The 25,520-nt window shown below is 41.8% G+C and overlaps 1 protein-coding gene across 1 annotated transcript; it reads left to right on the forward strand.

The window, feature by feature from the left end:
* The first annotated feature begins 5,037 nt into the window (after window positions 1-5,037).
* On the forward strand, window positions 5,038-25,520 carry pkd1l2a (polycystic kidney disease 1 like 2a). The gene is given in 35 exon segments (XM_045214088.1): window positions 5,038-5,323; window positions 6,081-6,239; window positions 7,280-7,420; window positions 7,517-7,924; window positions 8,069-8,190; window positions 8,384-8,421; window positions 10,095-10,287; window positions 10,547-10,694; window positions 11,404-11,552; window positions 11,693-11,869; window positions 12,028-12,165; window positions 12,295-12,635; window positions 12,809-12,929; window positions 13,105-13,236; window positions 13,445-13,670; window positions 13,789-13,979; window positions 14,101-14,331; window positions 14,429-14,530; window positions 14,631-14,809; window positions 14,903-15,049; window positions 15,147-15,346; window positions 15,434-15,666; window positions 20,241-20,463; window positions 20,567-21,030; window positions 21,117-21,213; window positions 21,321-21,461; window positions 21,537-21,722; window positions 21,845-22,175; window positions 22,517-22,650; window positions 22,748-22,875; window positions 22,994-23,154; window positions 23,265-23,475; window positions 23,697-23,798; window positions 23,885-24,016; window positions 25,323-25,520. Coding segments are annotated over 35 exon segments (6,531 nt in total). The 3' UTR covers window positions 25,482-25,520.

A 25,520-nucleotide genomic window follows, 5' to 3' on the forward strand; every position in this document is an offset into this window, starting at 1 on the left:
AAATTCCAAATGTATTACATAACTGTATCACGTATGATCACGTAGGCTACTAGGCGCCACCTACTGGCTGGTTTATGTAAAGCAATCACAAAAAGTGATCCCTCACTGAAACTAATACTATCAACTATCTACTGGCCGGTTTATGTATAACCAAACTGTAACATAACGGTGGTTATTTCATCATCACGAAGAAACAGAGAAGTCAGACTCATTTAATGCATTTCTTACAACTTCTACAGCTCTGTTAACAAATTGACTTCTTGAACTGTACTACATTTTAGTCATTTAGCAGACGCTCTTATCCAGAGCGACTTACAGTTAGTGAGTGCATACATTTTCATACTGCCCCCCCGTGAGGAAATGAACCCACAACCCTGGCGTTGCAAGCGCCATGCTCTACCAACTGAGCTACAGGCGATGGAAAATAAAATAAAGAAATGGATAGATTATAAATGCATTGTGCTTTTGTGCAGTCTTCATGATAATGGGCGGCTGTCCTATAGAGTTTAAAATCTCTGTTGGGGAGGCGGAAAGGAAGTTTGAGAGGGGACCAATTTATCATGAAAGGTAAAAAGGTCTTAAAGGGGCAATCTGGGATTGGCATATACAGTGCTATGAAAAAGTATTTGCCCCCTTTCAAATTTTATCTACTTTTGCATATTTGTCATACTGAATGTTATCAGATCTTCAACCAAAACCTAATATTAGATGATTGTGTGGACGACATGGTTCCAGTAATGCCTGGTGAAAACCAAACTCTGCATTCCACAGTAAGAACATCATACCAAAGGTCAAGCATGGTGGTGGTGTGATGGTTTGGGGATGCTTTGCTGCCTCAGGACCTGGACGACTTGCCTTAATAGAAGGAACCATGAATTCTGCTCTGTATCAGAGAATTCTACAGGAGATTGTCAGACCATCCGTCTGTGAGCTGAAGCTGAAGCGCAGCTGGGTCATGCAGCAAGACAATGATCCAAAACACACAATCAAGTCTACATGAAAATGGCTAAAAAGCAACAAATTGGACGTTTTGGAATGGCCTAGTCAAAGTCCAGACCTAATCCCAATTGAGATGTTGTGGCAGGACTTGAAACGAGCAGTTCATGCTTGAAAACCCACACGTCACTGAGTTAAAGCAGTTCTGCATGGAAGAGTGGGCCAAAATTCCTCCACAGCGACGTGAGAGACTGATCAACAACAACAGGAAGCATTTGGTTGGAGTCATTGCAGCTAAAGGTGGCACAACCAGTTATTGAGTGTAAGGGGGCAATTACTTTTTCACACAGGGGAATTGGGTGTTGCATAACTTTGTTTAGGAAATAAATGAAATAAATATGTAATTGTTGTGTTATTTGTTCACTTATGTTCCCTTTATCTAGTATTAGGTTTTGGTTGAAGATCTGATAACATTCAGTATCACAAATATGCAAAAGTAGAGAAAATTTGAAAGGGGGAAAATACTTTTTCATAGCACTGTATATGCCAATCCCAGATTGCCCCTTTAAGACCTTTTTACCTTTCATGATAAATTGGTCCCCTCTCAAACTTCCTTTCCGCCTCCCCAACAGAGATTTTGTCTCTGGCCGCCATGGCCTGGATTGTGGCCTGGGACTGGTATTAAAAACCAATAATTAACTATTGCAACTTAATGAATGGATAAAGGGAAGTTAAAGGAGTAGACAGGCATACAGATGTTAAAATCCATGAAAGTGTCAGTAGATGGTTAGACTTCACTAGAACCTCACCTCTGGCAACAAGACATCCAAGATGAAGATATGTAGGGAAACGCGAGCGGTATGGACCTAGCACTATCAACCAGTCTGGCAGGCTGCTACATACACTGAAGTCTGAGGCACTACTGATCAGTCTGCCAGGCTCCTATCTACAGTGACCAGCCTGGGAGGCACAAGCACTATCTATTCTAAGCAGACGGCATATAAATTCTATGAACTAGTAAGCATATGTTAACCAAAAAGATTCACCTAGTGAGTTTTGTAGCTGAACTGTATTTGCATGTTACACAACTAAGATAGCTAGCATGGTTAACTATATATGTATCTATTTATTTTACCCTTATTTACTACTTGTCTGCACAAAAGTCATATATATATTTTTTTATGTAAATTATTTGCAATCAGTGTATCAATAAATATATCAGTTCATTTTCTTGCACTGGTAATTGCGTCCTTCTGAGCCGAAAAGTAGGCGTGAAAATAAACGGAAATTACGTGTCAGTAGGAGTGGCTAGGTTTTACTGAGGGGCAAATTTTGCCAGGGGATCTTTTAGCGTTAGGCCAGACTCCCAGTCTCGAGCTGGACGCTACTCTGGTGGCTACATTATGGAATGTGATTTATGTTCTACTTCTACCCCATATTAGTCCATGAGCCAGACCCCCAAATTTGGTCCGTTAGGCTCACTTGGGGTGACAATGTCTCTTAGGGATTTCTTGAAGGTCTACGTCCCTAGAGTTGGAAAATGTGTGATTGCAGTGCAGCAATTGGAGCTTTCTCCAGTAATAACGATTTATTTCATCCCTCAATCCCATTAATTTTCCCATAGGGGTTTTACCCTATGACAGATAGTTCTAGTATACAAGTTATTGCTCACGTATAAGCTTTAATTATATATCATTGGAAAGATTCACAGCTATCCATCAGACACATTTTTGGAATGTTCAACATAAGTGTAACCTTTGACCTCTAGGGTGCATATCAGAATGACCTGTATACATTGCTTTTAAAAGGAAACCCTGACACATTTTAAACTTTGTTTGACAAGTGGTTCTGAAAGGTCATGAAATTACCTTTCAAATGATATATAATATAACTAACTTTAAAAGTACTAGCTACAACTATTGTTTAATAATCACCCATATTATGCCATTGACATTAGGATGTTGGAAGCTTAGCCATAGAATTCCATGTAGTAGGGCAACCATGTTTTTTAATTGTAACTTTGGTGATAGAACAGGGTTAGAACAGGGTTTAAAACAGATCTGTAGATACAGGGCCATCAGAGGATTCAGGCATTAACCCCACAGAAACATTTTTTAAATATGGCCGCCAAATAACTCATTGGGGCCTTAATGGATAGATTTCGCAAATCCACAAGATCTACAAATCTTTTCTAGCTGTGTGTGTGAAATTTGGTTCCTCTATCACCAAAGTTACAATCAAAAAACATAGTTGCCCCACTACATGGAATTCTATAGCTAAGCTTCCAACATTCTAATGTCAATGGCACAATTTGGTCGAAGCTCTGTTGACCTGAACATACCGAAAATGGACAACTGTAAAATTGAGCTTTCCAATAATATATGATTAAAGGGTATACTGTACGTGAGCAATAACTTGTTGTATACTAGCATTGTTTGTCATTGGGTAAAACCCCAATGGGAAAATGAATGGGATTGAGGGATGAAAGAAAGAGTGATAACTGGAGAAAGCTCCAATTGCTGCACTGCAATCACACATTTTCCAACTCTAGGGACGTAGACCTTTAAACACATCGTCACCCCAAGTGAGCCCGACCGAACCCCCTGGCTCATGGACTAGTATGCACACTCCACACACACGTGCACGCACGCACACACATGCCTTTTCAACTATGCTTGCAAAAGATAACCTGTTGTGAAACTAACTGCTATCTAAATGCCAATTCTGTGCAAAATTATCACGCAAGTCTTTCAAACACGGATAAGGTCCGTTATCTTTAAACACACGATAAGGCCACACAAATTCAGGCATCTGGGAATAACACATTTAATATGTTCTGTTATTATTATCTCAGTGCAATTATTGTAGCCTATTAAGCATCATGTTGACATGCTGTTAGGCAACTTGAGTTTAATCCCACAAACTCCTTGGAGTTTATAAAATGTATCCAAATGCAAAATGCATTAATCCACCATGGCCTGGATTCTCTTTTGTCAATTGGAAAATGTAGAGCAGGCCTATACTTTGGACCTAAGTTTATTTGCCTTTATCTGTGCACATAATTAGCTATATAGGTTTATGGTTTTACAGAGGTCAATTCTACTATCACTGATTACCACATAGTACAGCTGGTCTAGAGCAGGGTCCTGGAGCCCCCCATGGGTGCACGTTTTGGTTTTTGCCCTAGCACTACACAGCTGAATCAAATAACCAACTCATCATCAAGCTTTGATTATTTGAATCAGCTGAGTAGTGCTAGGGCAAAAACCAAAACGTGCACCCAGGGGGGCCCCAGGACCGAGTATGGGACAACCTGGTCTAGAGTGCCATATAAACCAACATTCTTTCATTAGATTACATTTTCATACACAATAGAAACAAGGGAGCTAAAACTGAATGCATTCCAAATGACATGATAATGACTCACACACAGCTCCTAAAAAGAGACATGTTCTTATTAGTCAAAACAGACAGAAGACTTGTCATATTCACCACACTAACACATGTATTTTCCTTTACAGCTGAGGATGTCAAAATTCCAGAAGAGTTGGACATGACTGTCAGGAGACAAGGCCACTGTCTGGGTCAGTGGTTGAATTAAAAGTCCTCTTACAGTTCACAGCAGTACCAATGTTGATCAACAAAATTATTGGTCTACAGATTGCCCTGAAAAGTTTAAATATGTGGTATATATATAAAGCGTCTCTGTTGTCAGTAAGGTATTTTGGACTTTGATAACTCTGATGGTCTTTATCTGGGTCATTGGATTGTTGCTGCCAAACCTGTATAAAGTCTATCTACACCTGCAAACTGCAGTGTGTTACATCAATGGCAGCCTTCAGAGGCACCCATTATTACTGTTGACACAGGGACCTTCCCTGACGACCTTATTACAGACCATTTACTAGATGCCTGTGGTCTGTTGGTTTGTACACAAGGATTATGTGTCCATTGGAACATAACAAAGCAAGCGCAGTCAGCCATAACAGGTCATTCTGTAATGTCAGTCCCTTTAAAGACAGCATGTCACCAGGCTGCCAGTAACAGTGCACAGGTAAAGGGGTGAAGATGGACAGCACTAATCTCTCTGTGTTGCTCTTGATGGCTCTGCTCTTAAGCCTGTCTTGTGCTGAGGATGAGATAGCAGCTTTATCCTGCCCAGAGTACCAAGAGGGCTTTGACGGCTCCTGTTATGAGTTTGTGGGTCTACAGCATTCCTTCATCAGTGCACAGGGTTGGTGTGAGCGGGATGGCGGACACCTGGCCTTCATTCTAAATATCGATACACAGCAGTTCCTACAGAGGCACCTGCAGCCAGAGCAGGACTGGTGGCTGGGTCTGGCACCTGCCTCCCCGAACCTAACACTGGACTCTGCTGTTGCTGAAGGTAAGAGAGCAGCCTAGGCAACTAAAGTGGGCATTATTTGATGACACTAATGCATTAGATCCTTTGATCATGCAAAGGATCTCAAAGGGTGGGAGTAGAATGCATTGTATTCAGTCATAAATTTGAACAGATTTATGATAGCTGTGTTTTATAAAATCAATAAGATATTGTATGAGACCTAATATTTAAAAGAGGTATGAATTGTTCTGCAATTGAGCAGAAATTGTACAGAAAACCGTTCAATTTTCACTGCTGTCTCCCAACCTAAGACTAAGATGCTGGGCTTGTTGACTCCCACGTCAGCTGGCCTCTTGCTGGGAGATTTATAATGTGTTAATCTCCCACCATTGTAGACCATGTACATTTGAGAGACCATGTACATTTGAATATCTCCTTTTAGCAGCACCCGGCTGATGAGGAACACTTGTCATTCAATAGGGTCTTCAATAGGGTATGCTGTCCAGTCCTTTGATTTAATATCACCTAATAGTTTTGTTTCCTTTCCATCCTGCTTTTTTTAACATATTTTATTAATGCCTCTGATATCCCTCATGAGAACACAAGCTGTCATATTTATATCAAATTAACTAGATAGTACAAAGTAAGCATGTCAGGTTGAACAGATGGGAGGTCTAATATTGTGGGGAAATAATACTTTATTTCCTCTACTTTGAAGAGCAGGTGTTCCTAATGTTTTGTACCCTCAGTGTATATAGAATATAATAATTTAATAATTGTGTGTGCTGCACATCCTCAGGTCCTCTCTCCTGGCTTGATGGCTCTGATGTCAGCTACTCTAACTGGGTGAACGACCCTGGTCCAGGGGCTGGCTGTGGTCACATACTGAGGAGCTCAGGGTTTCAGTGGGAGGCAACAAGCAACTGTAGCCAGGAGCTACACTTCATCTGCCAATTTGGTTTGTATTTGATGTGTGTGTGTGTTTGTGAGGCAGAGAGCGAGGAGTGCAGCTGGGTAGAACTGTTAATACTGTAAAACAAACACAGCTGTAGCGAAGGGAAATGCACTAAAACAAAATTCCACTTGAGGAAGGAGCTATTGAATAATCAACATAAAAGATGTCTTGTCACACAGGAACCACAGAAGCTGAATAAAAGCAAAGCCATTGAATATAGCCTTTCAATTGAAATTACATGCTTTGGTTGTAAAAACCATAAAAACCAATAGAAATACAAGGTAGTAAATATTGACCATTGCACTTAAAATATTGCACTGTTTGTACTCCTAAGCTAGTGTTTCATGTATGAATGGCAGACATTTAGACTAGGCATTGTAATAATGATCCTCTATCTAAACAGTGTGCACTGATACCCCTCCCATAAATGTAATGGCTTTTGTGCAACTCAATTCTAAAAAGGAAGACAGCCTAATGATGAAGACGATATTGATAATCACAAATAATTTACATTATTAGTAGCACTTTCTGCAGTGACAAAAATAGGCCTACAGTATATGTCACCTATTGTCTACACAGCTAATACTGCTCTGTTACAGTATGTACTAGGTAAAGTGATTTTTCTTCTACCTCAGTATATAGGAAGCAGTGGTTGCTGTGTAGCCTTCAGACCTTTACACCTGTACTACCTGCTTCTCTGCTTGATTCTAATCTCTCTACTTCTCATCAGTTGGATTATACAACAACTAATCTTCAGTCGACCACAATGTGAAAAATGGCACAGCATCATCAGCCAATGAACATTATTTTTTCCCTCAGGCACATTCAAATAATACAGCAACACACATGAGAATACATTCAATTCAAATACAGAACGCAATGTGATGCATTTCAAATGAAACTAAACAAAAATACCCAAGTAGGCTATTCACTTTGTTCTAGTCTGGTAAATTTCAGTTATTGTATTTGAATAAGCTTGAGTGGAGACTAACATCTGGAACATACAATCATATTCATCAACAAGCTGTGTCTCTGGTCCACAGGTCAGAAAAACATCATCATTCAGGAGCCCATCGGGGAGTTTGGTGTCATCAAATGCTATAGCATGAACCTCCCAACAGATAGCGCAAACTGCAAGGCCCTGTACGGAAGCCCCCTTCAAATCCAGGTTGAAGTAGAAGCAGGTAATTAAAACCAACATAGGCAAAAATAAAAGCATCCAGTCTGACAATTCCGAAGGTACAAATCTTGGTAGAATGAGACAACTTTGCTATCTACAGGTACAAATGTGACCTACAAAATCCACAGTGGTGAGATGTTGGTGGCCAATTCATCAGCAGTCAGAGGAATCGTCCCCCACAACATCACAGTGGGACCAGAGGTGGAGCAACAGCTGGGCTCTGGCTGCCATCAGCTGACCCTGCATGCCTCTAACGGGGTCTCATCCTTGGGTGTGTCCACTGAGCTGCAGGTGTGTCTGCTGGAGCCTGTGGAGGGCCTCCTGGGATCAGTGATGGCTGAGGAGGGAGAGTGTCCAGACTCAGACCTTTATGTTAGAGTCTCCCTGGATCGGGGAGCCCCGGTGCAGCTTCTCTTCCAGGTGTCTGGAGCCAACGACAGCATCTCTGAGACCAGAGACATGCAAAACAGCAGCATGCAGGTTTACAATATCTCAACCACTATCCAAGGTACCTAACCTATCTACTCAAAGTGTCATCCAACAAACCTTAATCAGGGATTAAAACAGTGACAGATGAAGATACCTTTAAAAAAAAAAAAGATTATTTATAATATTCTTGTTTATATTATTTATGTCAGCTGTTTTGTTACAGGATATTTGCAAGTGAAAGTCAGGGCCTGGAATGTCTTCTCACAGATGGATGTGGATGTGGGGAACACAACAGCAGTTTGTCACAACAGTTCAGACCTCAGGCGGGATGACTATGTAAACGCAGTATGTGAAATAGCTAAGTATTTAAAAATATATATTTGTTCCCTCTTTAACATTAAACAGGTAGCACCTTTTTCACTAATGTGATGGTAATTATTTTCCTGCAGTTTTTCTTCACACATTTATTTTCATCCCCAGACAGAAAAGCATATGAGAGTTCGCCGAGCTTATAACTTGAGAATCACTGCCATTCCAGAAACTGCCAGTCAAGACACTGAAAGCGTCAAACTTGAGGTAACTGGCTTAGGAGGACTATCTAATGGAATGAGGAGCCAATTTGAATGGGAATGCAGTAAGTACTACTTAAGGCCTTTAAGCCACAAGGCTGTCGATGAGAACCCTCTCATCTCACCCTATTATAAAATGAAAAACAATGACTATAAACTTTGTTTTATCAATGTAATTTCAATTTTCTATAACAATCTCAATCGTTTTTTCCTCTGTTTACTCAGTGTCGTGTCTGTCATCTTTTTACAGCATGTCCTTATGGTGGTGTTTTCTAACCATTTCCCCTTTCTAATTCCAATAGAAGAAGACTGTAAGGGGAAGGGGAAATGCAATGATAAAACAACGGACAAGACTCGTTTGATTGAAAAAGATTGTCTTCCAAACCCATTTGAGTTCTTTGAATACACTTTTTCTGTGAAGAGAAGGGTTGAGAATGGGAAATGGGTTGACTGGATTTCAACATCCCGATGCATCACGGTTACTCCAACAAAATTCACCAACATTATAATTAGGTAATATGGGGATAGGCTTAAAATAGTGAAGTGAATATATTTAAACAAAGTCATGCTATTTTATTGATAAATCCTATCAGTATCATTTTAAAACAGGTAATGACAATAGTATAAAAACTGCTATTCAAATATCCCTATAAGCCTATTAATAATTCTAGTATCATCATCATCATCATCATCATCCTCAGAGAAGTACAGGTAACTGCCAAAATAATAATAGGGTGTTGGGCCATCAAGAGCCACCAGAACTCCTTCAATGCGCCTTGGCATAGATTCTACAAGTGCCTGGATCTCTATTGAGGGATGTGACACCAATCTTCCACTACAAATTCCATAATTTAGTGTTTTGTTGATGGTGGTGGAAAACGCTGTCTCAGGCGCCACTCCAGAATCTCCCATAAGTCTGCAATTGGGTTGCGATCTGGTGACTGAGACACACACACACACACACACACACACACACACACACACACACACACACACACACACACACACACACTCACCCCTTAAACCCCCTATGCTCCTTTGAGAACCCTCTTTCAAAGTCACTGACATCTCTTCATCTAGCCATGGTAGCCAAAATAATGGGCAACTGGGCATTTTTATACATGACCCTAAGCATGATAGGATAATAATAATTACATAATTAACTCAGGAACCACACCTGTGTGGAAGGACCTGCTTTCAATATACTTTGTATCCCTCATTTACTCAAGGGTTTCCTTTATTTTGGCAGTTACCTGTATGTTGGACATCATAAGGATTTATGATGTCCAATATACAAGTGGCCATACAGTTACTAAATATCTAGAATGAATCGGGTTAGAAATTATTTAGTTAAAACTATTAACAGATTTGTAATCCTTAAGTGTACACAGGGTTATTTCATTAGCATATTAATTAACTGATTTCATTAGAATTCAGAAGTAAATTGGTCACATTTACATTGAGTTGCTCTCATGCCTCTGTAGCATGCTGTAATTATCCTAATAATAATGTTGCATTAAATGCCCAATAATTACATAATAATGTATTAATTGCTTTGTTATTACAAAGGTAAGCTGTTTCTGGTACAACAAGTGGAATAGTCACTGTTCCTATTTCCATTTGTGTGATAACAATAACTGCTGAAGTCCATTGCTATGTAATTACGAAGCAATAATCAAGTTACTATGTAACAAAATGTGAATCCAATGTTCTTAAGATTATCTATTTTATGCTAAAAACGTACCTATATTCTTTCAGTTGCCTTGATAATTGTAAAACAGTGGATGTAAAAAAAGATGTAAAATTAAAACTGGACTGTAACTCCAATTGCCCTGAGGTAATTTGGCATATTGAGGACCCAAAACCTTCAACAGTAAGTCTAAGATTCCTCTACTGTTGCATGCTGAATGCAATTATATTTTAATTGATTTTCATGTGTGAATGAGTTTCTTTGAGTGCATTAATCAATTAATTGACTAACTCATGTTGTCTAATTTGGAGTTGACATATTCTAGATAAATAAAACAAATCGATGCTTAAACACATTATTTGTGGACTGCATGTTATTGACTATACAATAGCCAGAGTTCAGTGTACATGAGGACAACATTTTGAATTCTGTGGTGTTCTAGGGTGCCCTGCAAAACTGTTACAACAACGCAGGGAAAAAGCCACTTAAGGAGAGAAAAGATCAGGACGGTCAGAAAGAGTACAAAGTCAGCAAAAACTATCTGAAAGAAGCTTCCGATGGGTTTCAGAATATCAATGTGATAGTTTATGGTGAGTATCAATTTCTTGTATTCAATGCCAAAAGCATTTACTGTAAGTACAGGCTAAAAGTTTGGTTAATACAGTTGATGACAGGATGTCCATCAGATATGTTGAACTTACATCAAACTGTTCTTTAGTGTATTGACAGAAAAATTAATGTGCAAAAAAACTGTAATATTTAGACATTTCCGACTGATCAATTACACATCCCTTTTTCTGTTTGAGCCAATTATAGGAGCTTATTTTGGATTGATTCATCCTAATGTATCTAATGTAACATGTTCACAAGTGGAAATAAGATATCAATATCCCTTTATATCACCATTCTTTAGATAAGAAAACGTTTGAATATGCCAAGTACACCATTCAGATACCAGGTGTAACTACTCCTGCACCTGCTGATACTACACTACCTGTAACCGCTGCTCCGGCTATCACCTTAAGTCCCCTTTCATGTAGTATTTTCCCTCTGAATGGCACCGTTCTGGATCCTTTCACTATCACCTGTACAACACCTACATCCTGCACAGACGGCTGCCAATATTGTTTTAAAACTGACCAAGGTGAGTATCCCTCTTTGCCAGTGTTGTATATTTCAGGAGACCTTCTCCCATCAAAGAAGTTTAGCACCAGAGCCGGATTAAGATGAAAATGCCATATTGATTTAGTAAAAATAAATATCTATGTAATCAGATAGTTTTTATTCTTTATCTTTCAGGTAAACATCTGCGCTGCAGTTCTGTAAATAAAGTAACGTTAATCTTCCTACCTCTTGGAGAGATAAGCAGCAACTACAAGCTCTCGGTAGTGGTGACTGTTACAGAATTTAACACAAAGACCCGTGGAAGTACCACATTCACCACTCAGGTTTGTCAATAGCAAACAAAATCAATAATCAATTCTATAATTTACTAATGATTAAATGTATGGGCTCTGTCTTGCCTTTCAGCTCCATAGTTCACATCCATTTAGTAATTGGAGCACTCATTTAATTGTTATCTGGCAAGGTGTGGCCAGCCAAGTCCGGTACTCCAGTGCAGGAGCTCCAATCTGCAGTGGCGGACACAGTGGCTAATCTAGGGCAGCAGGGGATGCTCTCTGGAGAGACCCTTGGACAGATGTTCAAGTCTGTGTCGGACATGCTGAATAAGGATTCCAGTGAGGAAAAGAATAACAGGATGAAGGTATGAGGAGTGTGTGTGTGTGGTGGGGGGGATACTAAATGAATATTAACTTTAAGACAAAGATAGTGGTATGTTTTGGTAGTTTAAAAGACTACATGTAAAAGGTCCAAGTTAAGGGCTTTAAACATCCTTCTTCAATGTTGGTATGTCTCCTTAAGCTGCGAGAACAGATGCTGATGAATATAACTGAAGCACTGGAGAACACCTCCAGCAGCACTCCTCAGAATGTGCAGCTGATGGCCAGAGCTGTGGCAGGACTCACCATGCGGGATGATGAGCTTAGTCCCAATGCTCAGGTACACGTGGATAGACCTAGCCCCACATGGAAGCAGGGTAGCATGGAGTAATGCACACAAACAAATAGGCCTATTGGTCAAAATGTGCCAAGAATAAAGACTTCATTTCAGATGGTCTATCTTTTCCAGCTTGAAGCTAGCTTCCTGGTGGCAAACCTCAGCTCTTCCCTCCTCTCCATGAATGTCAGTGAGCATGGTGGAGAAGAGATGGTGCAGGCAGCTACACCAATTGTAGAGGCAGCCAGCAATATCCTGGGAGTCTCTTCAAATGTGAGCACATATTTACCTTCACTTAGTCTAATGACAGTAATGAAGCAGCCTTACTGAACAGTTTGTCTTTCACAGAGAGAAGTCTCTAATTTACTTCTCAAGGGCATGGACAATGTGCAGAGTGCACTGTTGAATGGGAAGAAGGTTGATGAAGCTCCTGTGATTGTCAACAGCTCTCAGATCACTGTGTTTGTGAACAGGTAAAAAGAATGTGGGCAGAGGACATAAGAAAGGGAACTGTAGTTTCAGATATAAGCAACGATTGTAACACATCAGAAATATATTTTAATTTCTGTTACAATGCAATGTCTGGAAGAAATTGCAACAGTTATGTGGCCTCAATATTGAGTGACAGCATATCATGTCCTCTCAGAGTGTCAACAGAAACTATCCAGATGCAGTCTATAAGCAACCCAATAAGCTCCTCTGCAAGCTTTTCCTTCCCTCACCTGGGTGCTGATGTCCTTTCTCCAGAGGAACCAGTGGATGTGCGAGTAAGTGTGCATGTGGGCCTATATACTGTATGTATGTATTATCATGAGTCAATATGCATGAAAGGGATTTTCATTGCGTGAATTGGTATTTTTGTACTTGTTAGTTTTGTTGATGAATAATTAGGTCTGGTTTTTAAACCCTCTCTCTTGATTCACTATTTCCCACTTGTTACAGATGCTGAGTTTGAAGAAGAACCCATTTTCATGGAGCGAGGAGAACAATATTACTGGCACTGTAGGGTCTGTCTCCCTGACCAGAGGAAATGGTTCTGTCATCCCCATAGAGAACCTATCTGAGGAGATTGAGGTCAGAGTGCTGCAAACCCCTGCATATTCTATGTAATTTGAGAGTGCAACAAATTTACTGTTGCCTTAATAATACCCTATGAAATTAAAGATATAAGATTGCAGATACTGGATCAGATATCAGTGGCGAATGACATCCTGTTGTATATAAGAAATTATAATCTCTTCATCTCTTCTTTGAAAAACATAATCTCTTCTTTGATGCTCAGATATTCTTGCCAAGGCCTGAAGGAGGGCAAGCAAACAGCACAATACTGTACTTGGGAAACCACAGCACACTGAAGATCGACGTCCCTTCACCTAATGTAACACTGGTGCTGAAGATAAAGCCATCGAAGGACATAACCTTTCAACTGTTGTTGGGGTACAAAGACTACCCAAACGATAAGCAATACATAGCCAAGACTCAGATGCCTCACCAGAGCAACACACAAGGTGATAAACCTCCTGAACGTACATATGAATCACATAGACATAACAATTGTGAAGCATTATGAACGGATAACATTTCATGTTTAGAAATTGTATGTGTGTGTGTGTGCTTTGGGAACAGAGGAGAGATACACCTGGGTCCTGGGTCCCAAAGATTTGACAGGAAAGGTTGGGGTGCACTACCTTGTGGTGAGGCCCATTGTAGAAGCAGGGGTTAAATCTGTCAATGCCACTGTGACTGTCACCTCCATTGCTTCCCAGTGCAAGTATTGGAATGAAACCAAATCCACCTGGAGTGAAGATGGCTGCAGGGTGAGTGCAACAAGTACTACATGACACAACACCTTATGATAAAACAAAGCCACATTGCAGCATCCCTGCAATCCTAGACCAGGCCATAATGAAATACATAAATCAACTGTGATCTCCTTAGGTTGGTCCTTTAACCACGCCATTGGCCACCCAGTGCTTATGTACGCACTTGACCTTCTTCGGGAACTCTTTCTTTGTCATGCCCAACCTCGTAGACGTGTCACGTACGGCTGAGCTCTTTGCCACCTTCGCCCAAAATCCTGTGGTGGTGTGCTTTATTGGTTCCATCTTTGTTGCTTACGTATTGGTGGTCATATGGGCACGCAGGAAGGACATCCAGGACACAACCAAGGTCTGACTTGAAAAACCACTGCTACCATTTTATTATCTTTGCCAATGAATTTGCTGTTGAATGTGGGAATTTTACCTTCAACTGTTACTTGTTGTAGGTGAAGGTGACAGTGCTGGAAGATAATGACCCCTTGGCTGAATACTGTTACATGCTGAATATCAGCACTGGGCATCGGCGTGGTGCGTCCACCTCCTCTCAGGTCAGTAGCAACAGTTCCCACTGCTGCAGGACATTATATTCTGTTCTCTGATAAAACCACACTCAGTGACCCTGACCCTGACCCTGTGTTGCTGCTGCAGGTTACTGTGACTCTGCTGGGCACGGAGGGAGAGAGTGAGCCACACCACCTCACTGACCCTGACAAGCCTGTGTTTGAGAGTGGTGCAGTGGATACGTTCCTGTTGACCACACCCTTCTCCCTGGGGGAGCTGCAGAGCATCAGGCTGTGGCACGACAACTCAGGGGGGCACCCTGCCTGGTAGGAGAGTGGGAGGAGGGGGAAAATCGATGACCAAAGTTTAACTTTGAAGTGAAGATGTAGGCCTTGTTGACGATAAGAGTTTTTTTGCAGGTACATAAACAAAGTTATGGTGAAAGATGTAGAGACAGGACAGAAGTGGCACTTCCTGTGTAACTCATGGCTGGCCATAGATATGAGTGAGTGCACTGTGGATAAGGTTTTCCCTGTAGCCACGGAAATGGATTTGAAGAAATTCAGGTGAGATAAAACTTGAATGCACCTTGGAATGGTAAAATATGAATAACAAGATAATTGTCCATTGTGTAACAAGCTTCCTATACCGTATATTCTGCAGTAATCTGTTCTTCATGAGGACGGCAAAGGATTTTTGTGATGGCCACATCTGGTTTTCTGTGATCAGCCGGCCTCCAACGAGCACCTTCACATGTGTCCAGCGAGTCTCCTGCTGTTTCTCTCTGCTGCTCTGCACCATGCTGACCAGCATCATATTCTGGGGCATCCCTACCGACCCCTCTGAGCAGACCATGGACCTGGGTATGGACGCTTGCACAGTATTGATGCTGTTTGGAAATAAAAACATGTTTTCAGAACAGTTTCTCTCTCTCTCTCTCTCTCCTGAAGGTCATATCGAGTTCACCTGGCAGCAGCTGATGATTGGAGTTCAAAGTTCAATCATAACGTTTCCAATTAATCTCCTCATTGTGGGTATCTTCAGAAACACCCGCCCCCGAGAAATGAAGCCTAGAAAGCCCAAGGCAGAGGTGTCCAAGCAGGGGAAGACTGGCAGAGTGTCTCCCTCACAGCCCCCCTCCCCACAGAGGGAGAGAGAACTCACGCCAGACACAGTAATCAAGGTAAAATAAGTAAATATATTAATATTCCAATTGAAGCCAACAAATCCCTAGCATAAAATCTAATTTTAGATACTGTATGTCAGTCATGATTTGTAAGTAGACATGTTGGTGCTGTCATCTTCAGGACAGGAATACCGGCTTACTTAACGGAGGAATAAACACACATGTTCATCATTGGTGTTTTAACCAGAACGCGGGAATGCCCTTTTTTTTTTTCCGTACATGCGCAGTTGTACATCTCTCATAGGGCATAACTGTACCAGTGTAAGAACACAATTTATAACATATTAGTCTATATGTTAACACCCCCACTTGCTCTTATACTGTACAAGTCGTATTCAACCTAACTATCAACACATTTAGCTTACAGTTATACATCTCACAAATGTCAGTTTACATTCCAAACATATAACCCAATAATTTTTCATTTTTGAACTTCGTTACAGGTTTAGTCAAAACATCTGCAACCATGTCTGCCGTTGGACAATATTCAATACTTATTTTGCCATCACTGAGTGCAGATCGAATGAAATGATATCTGATGTCGACATGTTTACATCTCTGACGACATACTGGGTTCTCTGACAGAGCAATTTCACCTTGGTTATCTTCAAAGATTGTTACTGGTGCATATTGGCACTTACTATCCATCTCGCCCAATAACTGTACAAGGTACAAACTTTCTTGTGTAGTAGCAGCCAGTGCCATGTACTCTGCTTCACATGTAGATAAAGCTACTGTTGGCTGCTTCTTAGACCTCCATGAAATAACAGGTCCACATTTAGTTAAACTAAAACAATACCCTGTTATGCTTCGTCTGTCACTTTGATCTGCTGCCCAATCAGCATCACTATATGCTACGAGGTTGAGTTTTTCCACCCCCTTTTTGTAACACAACTCCTGATTCATTGTCCCCTTCAAGTACCTCAACACATGTTTAGCTGTTATCCAGTGTTGCTCTTTTGGTTCTGATAGGTATTGTGACAGCTTGCTGACAATCCAACTGATATCCGGTCTTGTACATGTCATAACATATATCAAGCTGCCTATCACTTCACGATACCTTTTTGAATCAATAGGTTCACCATCACCATCAAAGTTTTGTTTTTGTTCACATGGTGTTGACCTTGTTTTACAGTCTGACATACCAAACCTTTCCAGTATCTTGGTTATGTACCTTGTTTGGTTCATCTTTATTTTCCCTTCACTTTGTGTAAAATCAATGCCTAGGAAATGTCTAAGCCTCCCAAGATCTTTCATCTTAAATTTTTCACTTAACATTTCTTTTACACTTGTGAGTGAGTCACTATCACTAGCAGCGATAATTAGATCATCGACCCAAATTATTCTGTTGCAGTTTGTTTGTTATAAACACAGTGATCAGCTGGGTGATCATGCAACATTTTGTTCCAGTTCCTTCCTGACTGTTTCAGGCCATACAGTGACTTGTTCAGTTTGCAGACTAGTTGCTCACCTGTATCTGACCTGACTTCAAAACCCTCTTGTTGCTCCATGTACACTTCACAGTCAATAGGAGCATGTAGATATGCTGTTTTGACATCCATCTGATGTAACTCTAAGTCATACTGAGCTGCTAGCTGCATCAAACAACGTACTGATGTCATATTTGCAGTTGGAGAAAAAGTATCCTTATAGTCTATTCCTGCCACTTGACTATACCCCTTTGCAACATATCTTGCCTTGTATGTCTCAGTCTCATCTGAATTGTTTTTGACCGCATAGACCCACCTGCCCCCCACTGCATTTTTAACTCTGGCAGTGTGGTCAATGTGAATGTATCATTTTCCATAAGGGAATCCATCTCCTCCTTCATAGCAGTAGCCCAAATCTCTGATTTTGGTGAAATCATTGCTTCTTTGAAGGTTTGTGGTGCATTGCACATAACTCTGTAGCAGTAGTCAACACTAGGTGGTATCTGGTCATCACACTTCACTTTACACTCATAGTCTTTTAAGTACTGGGGTTTCTTCCTCGCTCTGTCTGGATAGCGTGGACTCTGACTACCTGAAGTCTCGATTTGCACATCTTGTGTCTCTTCGGAATTTTGATCTGCCATCTTGGCTTTTGGCATGGGGGATTCAAATCTCTCCCCATGAAGATCATCACTCATTTCCAAATCTGTCTGAGTTTGGCGTTCGACTACACCTTTTGTAACGAACTTGACTAATCTGTTTTTAAGAACTTTTCCAGTGTCTGGGTAGTAGACTAGGTATGCTGGACTATTTTTATCATACCCGACAAAAATACCCTTTTCACATCTTGAGTCCAACTTTTTCTTGTTCTGTCTGTATGCATAGCAAACAGATCAAAATTCTTTCATCTTTGAAAGATCAGGCTTTCTCCCAGTAAAAATGTAGTGTGGAGTCTGTCCTACACGCTTATTGTAACACCTATTGCGAATTACTGCAGCAGTCATTACAGCATATGTCCACAATTTCTTTGGTAGGTTGCTCTCAAGTAGCATGCATCTTGCCATTTCAAACAGTGTTCTCCAATTTCTCTCAGCGGTCCCATTTTGATGGGGTGAGTAAGGGGCTGAAGTTTCATGTCTTATGGCATTCTTACTGAGCAGTGACTGGAACTCTTTGGCTGTGTACTCTGTGCCATTATCTGACCTGCCACACTTTATTTTTCCATAAGGGGCCACATCAGCAATAAACTTCTCAGTAGCTTTTACAGTATCACTCTTTGCTTTTAGGAAATACACAAAAACTGCCCCTGAATAATCATCCGTAAATGCTAGAGTATATCTGAACCCATCTTTCGCCTCTGGCTCAATAGGGCCAGCCAAATCAGTGTGCACAAGCTCAAGAGCTGCTTTTGCCTTTTCATCAGGCTCTCTGTTTCTGCTCTGAACACATTTTCCACAGTTGAGGGTAGATTTGTCTATCTTACCTGTGATTTTCATTCCCTCTGTCACATTTTCTAACTTTGACACATCCTCAAAATTACAGTGGCCAAGAATTTTGTGCCATGTGTGAATATCATAGCACCCATGACATCCATCATCATTTTCATCACTTACAGTGTTAAGATAGTAAAGTCTATCGTACTCCTCGATGTCAAAAGTGGTACCGTTCTTGTGGATGAGCTTGTTACACCCCTGTCGAAAGTTGACTGAAGCTCCGTTGGCTGTCGCTGCTTTAACAGAGAAAATGTCCTGTGGAAACGACGGCACGTACAGCGCCTTCGTCAGCGTTGTTTTCACCCGACGACCCGTGTTGTCTCTCAGGTAAACCTCCGCTGCACCTCTCCTCTCCGCGACACCATTCGTTCTTGTTCCGTCAGCCAGCTCCACTGAATGTTTTTCCGGTTTGAAAGTCTCGTCAAACTCCTTAAACTTCCCGATGTCCGTGACTATATGTGACGTTGCTCCTGTATCAACCATCAGCCCTTTTTGTTTCAGTCCACGAACCTGACAGTCACTTATTTTGAATGCAAATGTGTGGCCTTGAGCATCTGTTGCTTGTTTCACATTGTCTCTTCTTTTTCGTCTGCAATTTGCGTCAGTATGAGTGGAGCTCTTGCAAAAACTACACCACTGTCTCCGTTCTCTGTGCTCTCCAGTAACGGTACATTCCCGGGCCTTGTGCCCTTTCTGGCCACAGTTGAAGCAGGTTATCTCGGTCCCTTTATCTCTTCCTCTTGGCCAGCTAACTTTAATGTTACTTGCCTTCATCACGTTGTCGTCAGTGGAAATGGCGCTAAACTTCTCGGTGCTTTCATAGCTCCTCAACTTGGTTTTGAACTTGCCATAAGTTGTCGGCTCGTCACTCTGCGTTATGTGGATGGCAAACGGCTTAAATTATTTGGGCAAACCTTTCAGAATCATTGCAATCAACAGCCCGTCACTTAAAGTCTCTTCAGCATTCCTCAGTGCTGTAATAGCCGTCTCAGCACGAATGATATAATCCGTATCACTTTCGTCACTGGCTTTCTGAAGAGAAGTTAGCTCAGTGTAGAGGCTAATCACACGTGGCTTCCCTTTACCTGCATAATGTTCCCTCAATATCTTTAACGCTTTTCTCCCATCATCTGCTGCTTCTCTCATTATCAGGGAAAGACTTTTATCATCCAAAACCTGTATCAATTCGGCGTAGGCTTCTTCATTTTTCTCTCTGTCTTCTTCATCTTCATCTACGCTCAATATGGTGGCCTTTAGCCCTAGTAAACGCAAGTGCCCCAAAAACTTAGTCTCCCATAACTCATAGTTTTTTTCATCTCCGTCGAAACATAATCTATTCCATCGGCTTCCATGTTCCCTCCTGGGCCCATAACCTGTTGGTGCTGTCATCTTCAGGACAGGAATACCGGCTTACTTAACAGAGGAATAAACACACATGTTCATCATTGGTGTTTTAACCAGAACGCGGGAATGCCCTTTTTTTTATTTTCGCACATGCGCAGTTGAACATCTCTCATAGGGCATAACTGTACCAGTGTAAGAACACAATTTATAACATATTAGTCTATATGTTAACAAGACAGTTGATTGCCTTTACTCTGTATTCTCGCCACATTAGCAAGGCTGTTAATTTACTGTATTCTCTCAGGACATAAAGAATATTGCCCAGTCACTCTCCAAGGCTATGAAGAGCCCCATTCCACGCCTGGAGTTAGAGATGAAGCCTGGACAACAGACTGATATCAACACTCTGCTCTCTCTGGTGGAGGATATCATCCGGCAACAGAACCGAGACGGTGGGGAGTTCTACACTGATGCCTCCAAGAAAGAGGGATCACTCATTCTCTCATTAGGGGCAGTCAATCTGCAAGGTACAGCCCAAGCCTCCAGATCCTACATTGATGATCATCAGTATTGGTTAAAAGTTTGAAACTCTGTCTGACCCAAGTATTTCCTATGCCCCTCTGTTTTCAGAGACCAGCCTGTGTGGGAGCCCTGAGAAGACTGGGGATGGGAGCCAGAAAAGGAGCAACAACAGCCAGTATCTGTACAGGCAGCTACGTCATGTAGAGAAGGAGCTGAGCCTACTGGGACCCTCTCGCTTCCCCAACCCAGACAGCTACTGCCGGGCAGTGCAGCAGGTCCAGGGCATGAAGGGGCTGCTGGAGTCTTCCAGCCTTGGAGGGGACCAGCTGGCTCGAAGCCCAGGCCAAGCAGAGAGCAGTGATGGGGACAGTGGCAGTAAAAAGTGCTGTCAAGGCGGGCTTCCCTGGTGGTTTGTGTTTATTGGCTGGATACTGGTGTTAGCCACCAGCGGAGTATCAGGATACTTCACCATGATTTATGGGCTGACCTATGGGAAGGACCAATCTATAAGCTGGCTCATCTCCATGGCCGTGTCTTTCTTTCAGAGCCTCCTGATCATTCAGCCGCTGAAGGTGAGAAATCAGATTATAACTTTCTAATTTCAATGTAAAATATCTATCTGTAATCTAGGTATTGCTATGTGGATTTCTTATCACAGGTGCTAGGTTTTGCAGCCTTCTTTACTCTCGTTCTGAAGAAAGTTGATCAGGAGGAGTATGGGGATCCAAAAATCGAGGGGGCACTCAGAAACCCAGGTTCTTTGTTTTCCTTATTCACAGTTTTGGGGAAATTCTGTTTACTTGTACATTAGCTAAACTTTTACAACATTAAGCAGTGTGAGATGACACAATCTGGTCCACAGATGACCCTGATGCAGTGTGGGCTGTCAGGAGGGATAGCACATGCAGCTTCTACCAGCCCCCTCCTCCCATAGACATCGAGAGGATGAGGAACAACATGATCAAGGAGCAGAAGGTCTTCACCCTCATCAAAGAGATTCTCAGTAAGAGGAACCGCTTTTTCATCCACTGCCCCTATTGGTTAACATACATGTTTAAGGCCTATGATTCTTTTGCAGCCTACATGGGGTTCATGTGGATGTTGCTCCTGGTGGCGTATGGTCAGAGGGACCCTAACGCTTACTTCCTGACTCAGCACATTCGGCAGAGCTTCAGCCAAGGGATCTCAGACAGCATGAGCCACGGAAATGTGTTCACCTGGGCAAATACCTCTCTTCTCAGCAACCTCTTTGGAGAGTACCCAGGTAGCATTCTCTACTCAAAAACAAGAGGATGTTTATTTCTTGGAGAAACATGAAGCTCTAAAATCTCATAAAAAAGGTAAAGATTGAGTCCTGTGTCAACAAAAGCAAATTGTGTGTTATAGGTTTCATCACAGATGGGAACTCCAAACTGGTTGGTAATGCCCGTCTTCGCCAGGTGAGGGTGCAGAAGAACTCCTGCCGCATCGCCCGCTCCATGCGCCAGTCTGTTCCTGACTGTCATGCTCCATACTCATGGGAGGTGGAGGACATGGGCTCCTATGGGCCAGGCTGGAACCGCTCGGGGAGTGAAAACACCTCAAAGACCCTCCGCAGCCCCTGGCAATACCAAACCCAGGCCCGACTCAGAGCCCAACCCATCTGGGGTCGTGTGGTTCTCTACAGGGGAGGGGGGTTTGTGGTGGACCTGGGCCCTGACTCACAGAATGCTAGCAGGTAAGCTCACAATTACCAATGCTTCAAATTGATCACAATTATCATGCCATAGCAAATCAAATCCGTCTTGTGTATTGAGAGGGACAGATTACCGATGAGGCACACTAGGAGGTGTAGAATAGTAGGAAATTATCTTTAAAACTGCAACAAAAAAATCTGCCTCATGACAAAATGTGTAGAATAGCATTCTAAAACTGCACGTTTTAGACAAAAAATTTGTTGAAATGCAGAAGAGAAAATTAATATAATTGAAGTTCGTGCCCCGGGGCCCCAAATGCTGTATTCCGGGCCTGTGTATTGAAGGGTGTAATTTAATTAATCCATGTTTTCTGTCCCTGCAGTACCCTTCAGTATCTGTTTGACAACACCTGGCTTGATATGTTCACCCGGGCAGTCTTTGTAGAGTTCACCGTGTACAATGCCAATGTCAACCTCTTCTGCATTGTCACACTCATGCTGGAGACCACAGCTGTAGGTGAGACAGTTGTTATATCACTCCATGAATACAGCACAAAGTAAGTATTTAAAGGCACCCAAAGCTCAGATTGTCAGCACCTGTCTTATTCTCTCAGGAGCGTTCCAGTTTCACAGTGAGCTGCAGAGTGTCCGACTGTACCAGTCCACCGGTGGACTCCACATCTTTGTCATGGCCTCTGAGGTCATCTATTTCCTCTTTATCCTCTACTACATGTTTGTTCAGGTAAGCTGTCATTTAAATACCTTTCTTATGTGTAAAGAGTATAAAATCAGTGGCGCAATGGTCTAGTGCCATTGTTCTGGAATTCCTCCTCAGTCTAACTCTTCTCATCTCCTCACAGGGAAAGCTGATGAAGCAGCAGAAGTGGGCTTACTTCAAGACAAAGTGGAACCTGCTGGATTTGGCCATCGTCCTCCTGAGCTGGAGCGCATTGTCTGTCTTCATCAAGAGGACCCTGTTAGGGAACCGGGACATGGAGTACTACCACAACCATAAAGAGCAGTGAGTTCACACTGTGTTGGGGTATCATGGGTCATTTGTTATCCTCAGTCTCACATCTCTACTGATAGTCAGCTCCTGTGTGATGTTTAGCATCTCCGCTCTCTATCCAGGTTTGTCAGTTTCCGTGAGACAGCCACAGCGGATGCAGTGCTGGGGTATCTGATCGCATTCCTGGTGCTACTGGCTACAGTCAAACTGTGGCACCTGATGAGGTTCAACCCCAAGCTACACATGATCACAGCCACACTGCAACGGGCCTGGACAGACATATCAGGCTTCCTCGTGGTCATCACCATTATGTTCCTGGCCTATTCTATTACTGTAAGGGTCTACCTGGAAAACGTTCATTCTTGTGCTTTCCTTCTCCAACTTTCCCATTTGGCATTCTCTTGCAGCAATGCATCTGTATTCCTAAAAAATTGTGATGTGCTTGCTTTTGTGATAATTGTCTCATCAGTTTATCAGAATCTTTCACTTTTCACAGCTGAGTTATGATTCATTGCGCTTTGAGACTAAATCTATCATGTGATCATTGTCTGCAGTCTAATCTGATGTATGGCTGGAAGCTGTACTCATATAGGACTTTCCTGGATTCTGCTCTGACCATGGTCAGCTTGCAACTGGGCATCTTTAACTATGACGAGGTTAGTAAAGGAAAGGACAGCTCTCTAAATTACAGCTATGGTCATGATGGCAGGTCTATGATTGGTAACATCTCCTTCCAATCCAGGTTCTTGATTACAACCCGGTGCTTGGTGCATTCCTCATCGGCTCCTGCATTATATTCATGACCTTTGTGGTTCTGAACCTGTTCATCTCTGTCATCCTGGTGGCGTTCACCCAAGAGAAAATACATCACAAGGTACTGTGCATCATAATCATATAATATTCTGTGCTTATCCTAATTTATACAAGGATGGGTCTAATCCTGAATGCTGATTGGTTAAAACTGCATTCCAGCCGGTGTCTATTCCACAAGTTACCACAGGCTAAATCTATGACGTTAAATGCCTATTTACTCTGTTCCATCTGACTGCACAATCCACTGTCTTGTCAGCCCAGCCAAGCAATTTATAAACTTGATCTCCACTATAAAAAGCATCTAGACATTATCTCACATTTCTTTTAGACTAACATTTAGTTTTCAACAGCGGAGATTTGTATAAACCTTGCTGTCTGTCTCTCCAACATTTGAAACATTGTTTCAATATTCAAATTTGATCTCCAGCTGTCCCATAGTAATGAATGTGTCGGGAGTCGGGAGGAGACAGACAGGCAGGCAGCGTTTGTCAGCCAGTCGAAATCATGAATCAGCTGGCGTCATTTTTATGGATATATACAAAGAAATGGCAATTGAAAAAAGGTCAAACGAAACGAAGTGCAGCTAGTTTGCAATCTTTCCAGCTTCAGTTTGAAGTGCTTGTGTTAGCTGTGATGTTGGCTAGCTCCTCTGAACAACAGTGTCCTGACGAGTGAGCACATTTTCTATGCCAAGCGAAATCGTGCCTCATTAGCTCATTGTTATGGATGTATCCAAATAAATGTCACTAGAAAACAGTTTAAACAAATGCAAATGCAGCTACTTTGCTGTTATTCTGGCTGCACTTTTTGACGTGACTGTAAATTAGCCGTAGTTGGCTAGCTAGCAAGCAAGGGATAAGAACGTTGCCAGCCAGTATGGCAATGGAACATTTAGAACGAACGACTGGGTCATGTCCATAAATACAGAACAAAAAGACTGAACGACTGGGTCGCGTCCATAGATACAGAACAAAAAGACTGAATGAGCAGGCGGCTTGCGTAGCAACCCTAGATTTGTGTCAGGACTATATCTTGTGGAAGGATGAAATAGTATGAATAAATTAATCAAAAATAACGTTTTTAATGAAAATATGTCGATAATTATTTGAATATGTTGGTAACCTGTTGTATAAAAGTGATAATGCCCTCGAAGCCGGTGTTTGGAGGATATATTGGCACGGTTTGCAGCTGCTAACAACACCCGTGCCAATATATCCTCCAAATACCGGCTTCGAGGGCATTATCACTTAAATAATACAGTATCAACACCACCATTTAACAGTGACCATTGGCTACTGTAGGTGAATCAATGTAAGACCAATACATCAGATTTGACTGATGAGGTCCAAAACTTTTTTTTTTTACAGACATCAGAGGAGGAGGAGATAGTGGATCTGATGCTGATGAAGCTCTGCAACTTGTTTGGGATCAAATGTAAGAATGAGAAAGAAGAAAGTAACAGTCTCAAGGTGAATGCCAACAATGCCTCTGTTACTAAAAAAGAAGCCTCCACTATATCCTCATAGATGCTTAATTCTCAGTAAAGATCTGCCACTCTGTATGAA

Source organism: Coregonus clupeaformis, unplaced genomic scaffold (genome assembly GCF_020615455.1).
Source record: "Coregonus clupeaformis isolate EN_2021a unplaced genomic scaffold, ASM2061545v1 scaf0196, whole genome shotgun sequence".
NCBI lineage: Eukaryota > Metazoa > Chordata > Actinopteri > Salmoniformes > Salmonidae > Coregonus > Coregonus clupeaformis.